Raw genomic sequence first — 13,615 nt, forward strand, 5'->3', positions numbered from 1 at the left:
GACTCGGGAATCGGGTTTGAAGGCCAGGAACCACATAACAGCCTTTCCGAAGACTTGGCAAAGATTGAGAAGTACTGATCTCTTCCAAGGAGGGAGGAAGCGAGGATCTCTCTGATAACAAACGCAGACTACTTTTAGGCTGTAAGACCAGAGCCTTCAAGCGGCTGATAGGGCAGACCTAAAGAGCTGCAACTGCTGGAGAAGTAATGTTCATTCTGCATGACAGGCATCTCAGGATTCCCTTAGTCGTTCATTCCACAAGTATGTATTGACCACTTACTATGGAAAATGGCCTCCTCCCCTCTGAAAATTCTGTGAATTGCTTTGTAATATGAATGAAGCAGGGTATTTGTTTTTGTGTTGTTTTTGGTGGAGTTGTTTAAAGAGCCTTCTTAAATCAGGCTCCTACTTCCTTAGCATCCCAAAGTATGTTCCCCAGTTTCAATTTTTTTTCCAGTTTTAAATATGATCATTTGGGGGCTGGAGCGATAGCACAGCAGGTAGGGCGTTTGCCTTGTACGCAGCCGACCTGAGTTCGATTCCCAGCATCCCATATGGTCCCCTGAGCATCGCCAGGAGTAACCCCTGTGCATCGCCGGGTGTGACCCCCCCCAAAAGAAAAGATCATTTGACCACTAGGAAATTTTGGAAATGGACTCTCTTGCGTGTTGCTGTGGGTTTCTGAGTCTCGGACACCAAGTGCCTTGTGGAGGAGAACCAGGGAAGGGGAGCAGGGCCTTAGGAAATTGAAGACGCTGAACTGAGTTATTCCTGGTTTGTGGGGGAGGTGGGGAAAGGGGCTCTATTCGACCGGCAACGAAACAATAGCCGGTCACTCCTGTTCTCTCTCTGACCAGAACACTCTCATCGACATAGGCAGCAATAGGGGTGTTCTTCTGAGGATAGCTGGACAGAAGTCGGGAGGTAAAAAACGAGGGAAAGCAGCATTGCTTTCGAAACTAGTTGCATTCTCTGAAGACTGGCTGTTTACTGAGTCCTGACTCTAGGCCAAGAACGGAGCGAAACCTGCATAAGCTCCTTCAGTCTTCACAACAACCGCATGACAAATGCAATTTTAATGCTCCCATTTTATAGAGGGGAATGACTGAGGAGCAGGGATTCTGGGTAACTTGCCCAGAGGTCACATGGTTCGTCAGTGGCAGAGCTATTTTCAGCCTGGGCCTCTGACTCCAGAATGAACCTGCCTCTTAATCATGCCTTTGTGGACTCACTGGTCGGCCAAGCAGTGAAGTCCAGAGAAGTGAAATGACTGGCTCAAGGTCACCCTGTGCGATGAAGCCCACGTCTTTGAAACACCCTGTGGCTTGCCTCGGGTCCTGCCATATACTCCCTGCTCCGAAAAGGTTTCCAAGTGGGGCTGGAGCAGCCAACCAGAGAGGGTCTTTTGTTCTCCAGAGCTGTTTTACTCTCCTGGCCCTAACTCAAGTTTAGACTCCTAGGAAACACCACCCGCCTGGGGCAGCCTTTCCCGTCTGTCCTCTGGGCATATTAGAGGACTTGGGACTGTTGCTATGGTACTGGGGCCTTTTGCCTTAAAAAAAAAAAAAAAAAAAAAGACACCAGTCCAGCCCTGTAGCAATGAATTGGCCACAAAGATTTGCATCAGTCATTGTGGCCAGTTCAGTTTTAGATCCCCTCACCCCCACCCCCACCTCCCACCCCACCCCCTCCCTCCCTCCCACCACCACTTTCTATAAATACAGTTGGATAAATATTGATTTAAACTGGGTTTCTGGAGGAGAAGCACATGGTTACCCTGGCCTGGTCTTCACTTAGATACCACCACCAGCATGTCAGGCCCGACACACCTAACCCCCCTGCACCTCTGGCTTCTGACAGACTCCTCCAGGGGAGGTAAGTTGTGGTTTTGGTGGCTTTTGAGTTTTAAAGAAAAGAGGGAAGGAAAAAAAAAAAGGCAGAAAAAAAAAAGCAGCAACCCAGCAAGAAAGGAGAATCTTCTTGCAGAATGAAGAAAGCCATTTTCAGCCGGCAGAAGGGGGCCGGCCGGGGAGGGATGGACCTTCCTGCCTGGCTTTCTGAGCCATACGCTTCCTTTTTTCCATTCTTCCTTTCACTCCATTTTGGGTTTTGTTTCTCTAGGTGGCAGGTGGGGAAGGCAGTGCGTCGTGGCTAGCAGGGGCCTAGAGGTCACGGAGCATCCACATGCTCACTCCCCAGGCTGAGGCCCAGAGAGGGCTGGAGGCTCACCTGAGGTGGCACAGCAGAGGCAGACCAGGCCCTGCTGGGCCGTGTTCCCTCCTGACCTGAGACCAGGGCCCAGGCAGCGCCCCAAACTGGGCTTTGGTTTTACAGGTCAGGTGCTCATAAAGTCAGCAGTCGAGTGTAGTGATCCTAGGGTGTGTCCGGTTATTGCAGAGGTCCTTGCAACATTCTCAATAGTCTTTCAAAATGAAGCTAATTTGAATTTGCCGTTTAGAAAAAAAAAATTCCTTTACAAAGGGTGTAGGGAGGAGTCCAAAGACAGCGACTGATGAGATGGTTACCCAAACCTCCAAACGTGAAGCAAGGAGAAGGAATTCAAGCCTTCCCGGGGAGGGGGGGGGGGTCTCTTGCATGGGGGTGCAGGCTGGAACTCTGGAGGGTGTTTTAGTTCCCCCAGAGACAGACACCTGCTCTCACTCTTCGGCTAAACTAAAGGGAAGTAATTGTCTGTAATATCGCTGTTTCCCGATGGCCTGGGTGGAAGTGTTAACGCCGTCAACAGCTGACTTGATCTCTCTAGCCAAAAATAATGGGCACTTGCCATCATTCTCCTGAGCCAGGGGATGCCTTCGTTGCTTCCTCATGTTGGCGAAACACTGTGCAGGGCCCCTTGCTTGCAAAACATTTTGCAAGTGCAGATGACCCTTGCTTTGAGCAATTTATCTCCAGGAAATAGGTGTAAATAGGATTCCCCCACCCCTTTAATAACAAAAAAAAAAAAAGGAAACTCTTTAAAAGGCCTGTGTGAGAAATGCAATTATAAAATGCAAGATTTTGTCGTGTCCCTGGAATTCTTACTCAAGATTTCTGTGAGATTCTTAATTTCCTCATTAAACCTCGCGCAAGTGCCTTGCTTGGTCCTGAAGGTAAAATTTCTGCCTTCAGGAAGGGTATGCCCCTCTCTCTGTGCCCGGTTTTAGAAATTCTGTGCTCTTCCACAGAACCTCAAATGACCAGGCCTTACTTTGGCCTAGGTTTTATGTCTTTGGTTCTAGCTGTCAATCTTGAATTTCCCAAAGGGACAGTCCCTCTGCTCCCTGAGACCCATTCCCTCAATCTCTCAATACCTATCATATTTTAACTCCTTGGTAGTTTTCATTTGTCCTGGGCATTTTTATAAATTTGACAAAGTGGCTACACCACTGAGCCACGAAAGTGGGCTCTAAGTGGGCTTTTCTCTTCTGGCTATCTGAGCTTAAGAAACCAAGCGCTGTGGAGGCAGCCCTGTAAATAAACACATTCCACTCTTGGTTCTTGAACAGACCCAGGGCCTTCTGCACTCGGAGGACTGTCCCAGTGTTCCTACCAAATCCGCTCTCCCATACAACATGCCTTTGGCCACATACCTCTAGTATCCAACTCCAGTGACTGCTAGGAAATTTAAACACAGCAAAATTAGAAAGATAAACATAGTGTCCTGAGGGAGAGGGAGGTTGGGAAATGCAAACTAACACCACTGAAAGGGAATGTAGATGGTTCTACTATTGGAAGCATTTTGCTCTGCATCTTTCTGGCCATTAGCACAGGAGACTCCGATGAAGGTAATTTGGGATAATTTGGGACATAGTAGCAGTGGAGGGTAGGGACGGGGAATGTGGCTTCATGGTAGAGCGCCTGATTCCCACATGTGGAGCCCTGGGTTCCATCTCTGGCTCTCAAAGAAGGGGAGGAGCAAGGAGAAGGGAAAGAGGAAGAGCATGCACAGGGTTGCTCATTTTCTGGCCATAGGAGGCAGGTGGGCACTGGCACAGCCTGGGTTTTTATTTCCATAGAGACCTGGTAGTGTCCTGTGTTATTTTCTTCTGGCCCCACTATAGCCTGTCCATCATTCTATCCCTTTCCTGGACACTTAAGACTTTCTTGCATACTACTTTCATTGTATTGACTAAAAATTGTAGCTCGGGGGTCTGAGCAAGAGTACAGTGGATAGGGCACTTGGCTTGCACAGGGCTGACCCAGGTTTGATCCACGGTATCCCTGCCAGGAGTGCTTCCTGAATTCAAAGCCAGGAGTAACCCCAGAGCACTGCTGGGTGTGTCTCAGACCTCCCATGTCCCCCAAATGTAGCTCAGATCCCCTCAACAAATAATTCCTAATACCTGTCAGGAGCTGAGCACAATATATGGTGCTTTCAAAATTTGTGTATGTGGTCTCCAGTGGTACTTGGAGCATTGTAGCCAAGTACTAGATGTGGTGCTTCCAAAATATCGTAGATGCGGTCTCCAGTTCCAGTTCTGTATCACAATGGGAGAGAAGTACCATTAAAGAATTCTCGTCTATCTCCAGGGACTATAATAAGCTGTTTCCAAGAACACTACTCACAAGTGCAGTGTCTTCTCTGTTTTCCAAAGAAAAACCAATAGTGGCCCTTTCACTGAGCACTTTACTATATGCCAGCACAATGCCGAGGGTCATGTTAACTTTTCTCTCTTTTTTTTGGTTTGTACTTTTCCTCATCCAGATTCTTTCTCTTTCTCTCTATTTCCTCGGTCTTCTTTCTTCTTTCCCTCCCTCTTCTCTCTTTCTCTCTCCCTCTTTCTTTTTTCTTTCATGTCTTTGTTTCAGCCTTTTTCCCTCCCTCCCTCCCTCCCTCCCTCCTTTCTTTCTCTCTCTCTCTCTCTTTCTTTTTCTCTTTCTGCTTATTTTAAATTCCCATAGCCATCCAAATACAAGGGTACCACAATTATCCTCATTTTCTGGATAGCAAAACCTAAGCCCATGCAAGATGAACTTTCCCGGGGCCACATGCTAACCAAGAGTGGAGTTGAGATTCAAACTCAGGTTTTTTTCCTCCCTTTTAGAGACATTTTTCTCTCAGGAGCCTTTGGGAGCAAAAGGCAAGAAATCTGGAGTGCTTTCCCTGGCGCGGTTTCATTTTCATCCTAGAACAGAGTATGAGAATGAGAAGACAGAACCTCTCAGGGCTGTTTGGGTCTTGATACTAGAGTAGGGTCGAGCTCTGTTTTGTAGAGGGTGGTGGTCTGAGGCCGTGTTTCAACCCTTCCCCGACCACTGAGCCTCCTGACCTTGTTTCTGCCCTGTAGCCCCCATGTCTACCCATCTCCTGCTTTGCCTCCCCCCCCCATGTCTGTGATTTTCACTGTGGCTTCCTTGGAATCTCCTCAGGGCCCAAGGGGGGGACCTTATAGCCCTTGATTGAGAAACACTGGCCTAGGCGTTGTTGTTTGCACGCGCAGGTGCAGTACCACCTTGCCTCGCGCCCCCTGGGGAACTCACCCAACCAGTAGGGCTCCTGTAGCACTGCAGCTGGGGTGTTGGGGGTGTGAATCCACACCCTGTCAGGCTCTACGAGGTTTCCTGAAAGCACCTGGGCTTGTAGGGCAACTGGTCTGGCACGTGCTGGGAGCCAAGTCAGAGGAGAGAAGCATGTGTGAGCTGTGGAGATGAGTCTTGGGCCCTGGCTGCTAAGGTGACAGTGTGGGCCAGCTGGTTCTGGTCAGACGGCGGCATAGGTCCAGCCTCTTCCTCTCCTTGATCAAGAACGAGGGAACCAAAGGGCTCTTACACGTAACTGGGTTCAGGTCCCTCACTCGTGTAGAAGCGCTCCGTAATTTCTTTCCAGTCTCAGAAAAACGTCCCAATTCCCTTTAGAGTGAATGTGGCCAGAGATGAACAGGGTTGAGGTCTTTGGGAGCTTGTCAGAAGTGAGAATTCTGGGCTTCCCCGGACACCTGAGAATCCAAATCTGCACTTACCAGTATTCTCAGCTGTTTGCTTTCATTCTAACTTGAGAAGTTGGCCCGGAGAGCCTGTGTGATTTGCCCCATTCCGCCGTCTCCTTAAAGCTACCTGTCTCTTGCCACCCAATTTGTCATTTATCTCTCATCCTACATAAAACAGTTCCCAAGGAATACACTTTCTCCACTGTCAATCTGTCAGGCTAGAATCTTTAACATAGGGAGCATATGAAGTTTAATTCATTACTCTATCTCCAACATCTTGTTTGGTGTCCAGCACATAGTAGATGCTTAAGGAATATTGGTTGATTGATGAATTCTTTGTCTTTCATCTGCAGACCTTGTATTTTTTTCCCAGTCCGGGAGATATTGGAGACAGAGCTCTCGTAGATAAGAGCACTGGAGGATTTACTATCCATGGCTCCCACTCACTAAATGTCAGTGGAATCCCCAGTCATTGTGAAACTCTTTAAAGACTCCTACACACTTCTAGAGTCTCCTCGAACCTAAGGAGATGATAGTAGGCCAGCCGAGGCCATTGCCTTAACCAGTTCTGTCTCGTCTTATTGGGTGGAACGTCTTCTGATGTATACAGTGGGGTCCCGGAGTCAGAAGATCAAGTTTGAATCTGTTTGCTACCTGAGTGATCTTGGACAAATCACTTCACCTTTCTGGGCCTCTTCTATAAAACAGGAAGCTCAGAAGTGTGCTGAGGAGTAAATGAACTGGTTGTCTGAGGCACAGGAACATACTTGTCTCTCATTACATGGCAGCTAGCCAGCAAATGGGGGCATATTCTAGGATTTCTGGAGACTTCCAGAGTCCCAGAATCCGAATGCCGGAGTTGGAAGTGGTGGTGAGACCACCAATGTCCTTGGGTAATCAAGGGCCTGGTGTTTTTATTCTAAATGGTGCACGGCAGGGCTGGATGTGTGATTTAGCGCTCAGGTCCTGGCAGGGCCCAAGAATGACCTCCACAAATTTCTGCTGCCTGGACAAGAGGAGTGATGCCAAGAGGCGGAGGCAGGGAAACTCCAGCTCCTGGCCTGGATGGAAGGGAGGGTTACTTGGGGTTGTGGCAAGAAGGTGGGATATCCTCAGTAGGGGAAAACCCCTGATGATTTTTTTCCTTTTTTGTCACACCCAGCGATGCACAGGGGTCACTCCTGGCTCATGCACTCAGGAATTACTCCTGGTGGTGCTTGGGAGACCATATAGGATGCTGGGAATTGAACGTGGATCAGCCACGTACAAGGCAAATGCCCTACCCGCTATGCTACTGCTCAGCCCCAACCCCTGATGATTTTTTTTCCTTTTGGGCCACACCCGGCGATGCACAGGGGCTACTCCTGGCTCTGCACTCAGGAATTACTCCTGGCGGTGCTCAGGGGACCATATGGGATGCTGGGAATCAAACCCGGGTCGGCCGTGTGCAAGGCAAACGCCTTACCTGCTTTGCTATCACTCCAGCCCCAACCCCTGACGACTTTTAAAAATCAACTTACTGATTTACAACAGGTGATTGCACCCAGACCGTGATGAATACGCAAATTATTGTGTGTTCTTGAATTGGGATATATGTTTATTCATCTACATGTCCTATTCCTATTATGCAAACATTTGGAACAAAATACTAATTCATGGAATGAGCAGTGTTTCAAAGGAAGAACCTATCATGGCCGACCCAAGTTATAAGCCCAGTTACGAGAGATGAAAGTCCTCCTTGGTGTAAATGATTATAGCTACAGTGAAGGAATATGTGACTATAGCAACAAATGGTAAACATTGGGGGGAAAATAGTCAGGGAGGCATTCCTCACGGAGGAAAGGACTGCCATGCAGTGAAGATTATTTACCTGTGGAGGTGTTTTAAGTAAGCGGTGTAGTGAAGTCAGGCTCAGGGCTTGTGGGGGTCTCCGGCAGTCCCTGATTCTGAGTTCCTTTCCTGAGGGAAGAGTGAACCTTGAACAGAAAAAAGCAAAGCCGGCTTTGAAGCGCTTTGGAATGTAACTTGATCTTTCTAGCAAAGGATTAGGACTCCATACATTTCAAAGACCAGAAAACTCACTCCCTTTAGTCATTTAAAACAACAACAACAACAACAAAAGCAACCTAGAAAAGAGACGGGGAGAGAGCACCCGACTTGAATCTGCAAGCCCTCCTTCTAACTTAGCTCCCTAAGCTTGACAGCTAGCTGTGTGACCTTAGGTAAGTGACCTTACATCTCTGAGTCCATTTTCTCATCAGAAAAATGGAGACTGAAATAAGCCTGACGACATACATTTCTGTGAAACACACCATGAAATGTTATTTTAGGGAAACATTTGCTTGGCAAAATCCTAGCAAAATCCCAAGCGATTCTTGGTTGCACCCTAGTATTTTGCCTCTCCCCACCAAGTGGGGTGCTCCAGAGTAAGCAAACTTCTCAGATGTGCGTATTAATTGAGTCCTGCATTGCAGCTTTCTTTTTGAACCCAAGGCCGTGTAGAAAAGGAGGGGGAGAGACTTTGGAGAGATTAAGACATCCATTATAATCACTGAAATGGGCTGCTGTATTAAGGGCTATTTGATAAAATGTAAGAGCCTCTTTCTAAGGGGGTGGGGGTTGATGCTGGGGGGGATAGAGACCAGAATGGAAGTCAGGTGCAGCCGTTTGAGCCTCTGCCCAGTGCCCTGGTTTCACCAGAAAACCGAAGTTAAAAAAACAACGAAGTTCCAGATTCAGAGATCTCAGGTTAACATTGTCCCCCACCCACCCGCCACCCCGCCACCTCATCCTGCCCATTCCGGCTCCCGCCCCTTGTCCTTTCAGTCCCTTTCTCCCCAGCTCGGGCACCTGGGTCGCTTGGTGCTTTTCTGTGTGCTTGGGATGTCAGCCGGCAGCCCTGGCGACTGGAGCCCTGGGAGGCGCAGCTCCCTCTCGGGTTTAGCATTACGTCATCCCTTCTAGACCCAAATTTATCTCGGCTGCACACAGACCCGCAGCTCGGAGCCGCCGACTTGAGGAGCGCTTACGCATGAAGTTAGGCGAGGCTGACTCACTGGACAGAGGCAGGCGTTTTTTGCTGCTCTTCACATTTCTGAGAAGCAGCAGAGAGACGGGGAGGGGGCTATGCTGGTCGTTGGGGAGGGGGGGCAGGAGGAAGGAGATGGTATGTTCACTTAGGAACTCTGGCTTCCCCCAGCCCTGATGATTTGAAAATCCTCTTTTTAATTTTTTTTTTTTAAGATGCAGAAAACTATGCCCTAGACAGTCAGTACTTTGCAGGTTCAGGGACATTCTCTTCAACCCCAGGTATCCTGGAAGCAGTGACTTTGGGCTGGCACTCTTTGTGGCCCCTCCTTTTTCCAACTGTTCAATCTGCTGAAAAGACCTTTCACAGACCAGCCTCCTCCATTGTTAGCTTATCTGCAGCGAATCATGTGGAAAATGCATTTAGTAAACTTTAATAAATGGGCCCCCACAAGGACCTCTAAGAATCAGGTTTTTTGCCCAAGGCTACTCCTATCCCCTCTGGGTTGTTTGTTTTAGGCCAAGGGGAATCTTGGGGGACTTTTTCCATCTTTCAGTGAGACTCCCCTGAGATACTTTATGGAAAGAGCAAAACCAGAGATTGTTAAGATTCCAGGTGTTTTTGTTGGTAGACTTGGGAAACGTGGATTCATCTAAGCAGAAAGGAAGGTTCTGGCTGCCTTTGGGTTCTTCTAGGATGGGACTGGTGCTGAAGGATCTCTTTGGGGTGGAATCCACATTTTGGAGCCTAAAATCCCAAGTGTTATGCCATCAGAGACACTTGTGTCCTTTGTCCAAACTAGAACTTCAGGAGTCAGCCAGAGCATGGCGAAGAAAGTGGCCTCTCAGTTTTCTTTAGGAAAGGCTAGATGTTTCTGTACATAAATTAACCCTTAATACTACCCAATGCCTACCATTACCGTCACCTCTCCTCTTTCCCAGAATATGTAGGTAGGCTGTGGTGAGACTCATTCTACATTGCATTTCTTCATCTCTTGAGCACGAGAACTGGTTCATTCATCTGGACGTCAACTGTGAAATACCAGACATATGTCTCACAGTTGATTTCCAGGCATCTATATTTCTCTTAATATCCCAACTGGGGCTTAGGAGCTATGGCTCAAAACCATCTCAAACCTCTGTATATTTTCAGTTTGTACTATTTTAAATTTTGGCATGGGCTTGGTTTGGGCCACACCCAGTTGTGTTCAGGGCTTACTCCTGGCTCTGTGCCCAGTGCTCGTTCCTGGAAGTGTTTAGGGGACCAGATGTGATGTCGGAGATCAAACTGGCATCAGCTACATGCAAGGCAAGTGCCTTAATCCCCTCTATTCTCTCTCTAGCTCCCAATATATTATTTCTTTTAATTGTATGTCGCAGGGGTTTGTGTCCCACTGGTTAAAGTATACTTTTGTTTTTCATAAAACTACTGCAAGTAGTATTTATCAATTCTATTTTGTTTTTTAAATTTAGACAGGATGATTTACAGCAGGGTTTATAGTAGGGTTTCAGGCATACAGTGGCGCCACGTCCAGTCCCAACACCTCATAACACCCTCCCGCCACCAATGACCCTGGAGTCCCTCCCTACCCCCAACCTGAAGCCTTAACAGTAGCACTGTAGCACTGTCCTCCCATTGTTCATCATTTGCTCGAGTGGGCACCAGTAATGTCCCCATTGTGAGGTTTGTTGTTAGTGTATTTGGTATATTGAATATGCCATGGGGAGCTTGCCAATCTCTGCCGTGTGGGCGGGATACTCTCCGTAGGTTGCGGGACTCTCCGAGAGGGATGGAGGAATCGAACCTGGGTCAGCAGTGTGCAAGGCAAACGCGCTACCTGCTGTGCTATTGCTCCAGCCCGAACTCTTAACAGTAACAGCAATTTTTAGATCTAAACTGTCAAGAGATTCTATAAGTAGTAAAAATTAACAGATGATTCTACTCTCAACGAACATAGGCTCTGAGTGAATAGGTAATAGTGAATAGGTTATTTCTTCTAAATAACTCAATACTACCTCTACCCAAAATGTCCTTGTTGAGAGTAGAGGCCGGTGGTCAGCAACGCCCACTGGGAAAACCCCCGATCTGAAGCAACTTAGCCAACAGCTGAAAAAGCACTGTCCCTGCTTCAAAGTCTTTGCAAAATATTAGTTCTTGTGTGGCTTGTGAACACCTCTGGGTTTTGGATCTCCTTGCATTAATGGAACATCTTTTGGTTCTTAAATGTGGTGCCAAATATAATATTCAAAAGAGCTGGCAGAATTTTGTAGCTTTTGACCTCATTGGAAATCTTGTTCAAACAGAAAGAGAGAGAGGGAGAGAGAGGGGAGAGAGAGAGAGAGGAAAGGTATACAAAGGATAGGATATTAGCTTGCATTGTGAAACCTGTGACATATTTGAGAACAATATTTCCATTCTGAGATGGTATTTTCTGTAGTAGTTGCTAGAATGACCACAGTAAAGGGAAAATTCTCAAGAGATTTCTGTTATTTTGGGTGCCTAACAGCAAGTTAAAATAACCAGGGTGGGACAAAGTTAAGGATGCTTGCACTATTCCTAACTAGTTGCTAGAGCATTTAACAGTTAGGATTTGCTTGTCTTTCCTTTCCCTAGACCAAGTTAGTGGTTCTCAGCTGGAGGTGATTTTGTGCCCTAAGAGACATTTGGCAATTTCCAGAGACATTTTTGGTTGTCACACTAGAGGGGTGGAAGCGGGTTATTGGCATCTAGTGGGTACAGGCTGCTGATGCTGCTGAAGTTCATGCAATGCACAGGACAGTTCCTTCATCCCAGAGGAAATTATTCTGCCCCAATTATCAGTAATACTGAGGTTGAGAAACTCTGCTCTAGACCAGTGGTTCTCCAAGTTGATTGCACACTCCAGTGACCTGAACAAACTTAAAAATGCTGAAGACTGATCAGAGGTGATTCTGATGTGATGGTTGCGGGCTGGCCCCAAATCATGTTATAAGAAATATTAGAACATTTCAAAGCTCTTCAGGTGATTCAAGTACGTAGGAATGTTTGAGGATTTTTGGTCTAGAGGAGAGCTGTTAGTTCAAGTAACTTGGAAAGAGTAACAGTGAGGGCAGCTGTTGGAAGTATTTTAATGGAGTCCCTCCTCTTTTTAGCCACTGTTTTCAGTAGCCTCTCCATGGAGGAGAGCATGATAGGAGATAAGCACTGTAGCTTCCCTTTATTGAATGTCATGTAGTGAGTGGTGGAATTTCATTCAATCTTCCCAGTAAGCCCTACTGAAGAGTATACGCTCTTGGAGAGCAGGGCCCATGCTTATTGATGTATACACTATGGTTAGTACTTACCTGGTACAGTGCCTGGCACTTGGCAGATCCTCAACTCTTGGAGCCGTGTTGGTCATTTTGTACATGAGGAGAAGGACGCATTAAGAGTCCACACAGCTAGCATAAGTAGCAAAGTCAGGGTTTGAACTGACCCCTGAGTAACCTCAGCACTAAAATCACTTCCCCACACCACTCAATGATGTACTTTGAGTACCAGGGAGGGTTTTCTTGCCTCAAAAATCACAAGTGAGGGACTGAGCGAAGTTTTTAAAAGCAAAAATAAGTTACAACATGTGAAAAACCAAAACCCTACTTCTGTGACAGAGGGTGTATGAGAAGCCTTCTTTGGCACTGGCGGGCTCATCCTTTACTTTTCACATTGATTTTGGCTTTTTAAGTGTTTCCTCTGTGTTCTCGCTGGGCAGCATAGTTCACAAATCAAAGTCAGGAGTCCCAAGAGAAAACAGTAGCAGATGAGGAATGCCCTGAGAGTTTGCTGAGCAAAGGGCTTCCCGGAGTAGACCCTGTTGCCCAAACCCTTCTCACCTAGAACCCACCCCCAGATAACCTTTCTGGGCTTGCTCCCCGAGAAAGCGGGACTACAGGTCCCAGGGACCCGAGTGGGGGGGAGGAGGACGGGGCGCCCAGCGGCCCGCGCAGGCGCCCTGCGCCCAGCGGCCTCTGCGTCCCGGCGTGCCGCGGGCGGGAGTCGGACTACATTTCCCAGAAGGCCGCGGAAGGGGCGGGCCGCGGGCTGCTCCCGCCCCTCCCCCGTGCTCGCGCCGCGAGGTAAACAAACCGCGCGCGGGCTGCCGGCGGCACGGGCGGCGGGCGGGCGCGGCGGGGGCGGCGGGGGCGGCTGAGAGCGCGCCGGGGCCGGGCCGGGGCCAGGGCCGGGCCGGCCCGCCTGCCCGCGGCACATGTCCGGGGGCGGCGCCAGGCTGTAGCCGCCCCGCGGCGCCTCCTGTCGGCGGGGGAAGGCGGCGCCGAGAGGCCGCGGGAGCCACCTGAGGTGCCCATGGAGCGGGTGCGGATGATCAACGTGCAGCGCCTGCTGGAGGCGGCCGAGTTTTTGGAGCGTCGGGACCGAGGTAACGGCTGGGTCCCGCAGCCTCCACCTACCTCCGCCCGAGTCCGCGCGCACTGGTGCCCCGCGTGGGCTGGCGGGGCGGCGGGCGGCGGCGGCGAGGGGTGCGCGGAGGTGACGGGAGGTGCGCGAGTCGCCGGCGACCAGGGGAGGGGAGGGGTGCGTGTGAGGGTGCATGTGTGTCGGGGCCGTGTGGCCGGGCAGGGGCGTGTGTCGGTGTGCGTGACGGGAGGGAGGGGCGCGCGTGAGGGGGTTGTGAGTGGGGCGCGTG

The 13,615-nt window shown here is 49.0% G+C and overlaps 1 protein-coding gene across 2 annotated transcripts in view; it reads left to right on the plus strand.

Annotated features, from left to right (window-relative positions):
- Positions 1–13,615, plus strand: part of MXI1 (MAX interactor 1, dimerization protein) — a 90,430-nt gene that overhangs the window by 5,930 nt on the left and 70,885 nt on the right. Inside the window, exon 1 of one of the 2 annotated variants that reach the window (XM_056120509.1) lies at positions 13,146–13,348. The exons of the other annotated variant lie outside the window; for it this stretch is intronic. Within the exon in view, the coding sequence (XP_055976484.1) occupies positions 13,276–13,348 (73 nt within the window). The 5' untranslated portion in view covers positions 13,146–13,275. Of the gene's footprint in view, positions 1–13,145; positions 13,349–13,615 lie in introns of those variants that run through there. 2 annotated transcript variants of the gene reach the window in all.

The sequence above is a fragment of the Sorex fumeus genome, unplaced genomic scaffold, assembly GCF_029834395.1.
Source record: "Sorex fumeus unplaced genomic scaffold, SorFum_2.1 ptg000043l, whole genome shotgun sequence".
Lineage (NCBI taxonomy): Eukaryota > Metazoa > Chordata > Mammalia > Eulipotyphla > Soricidae > Sorex > Sorex fumeus.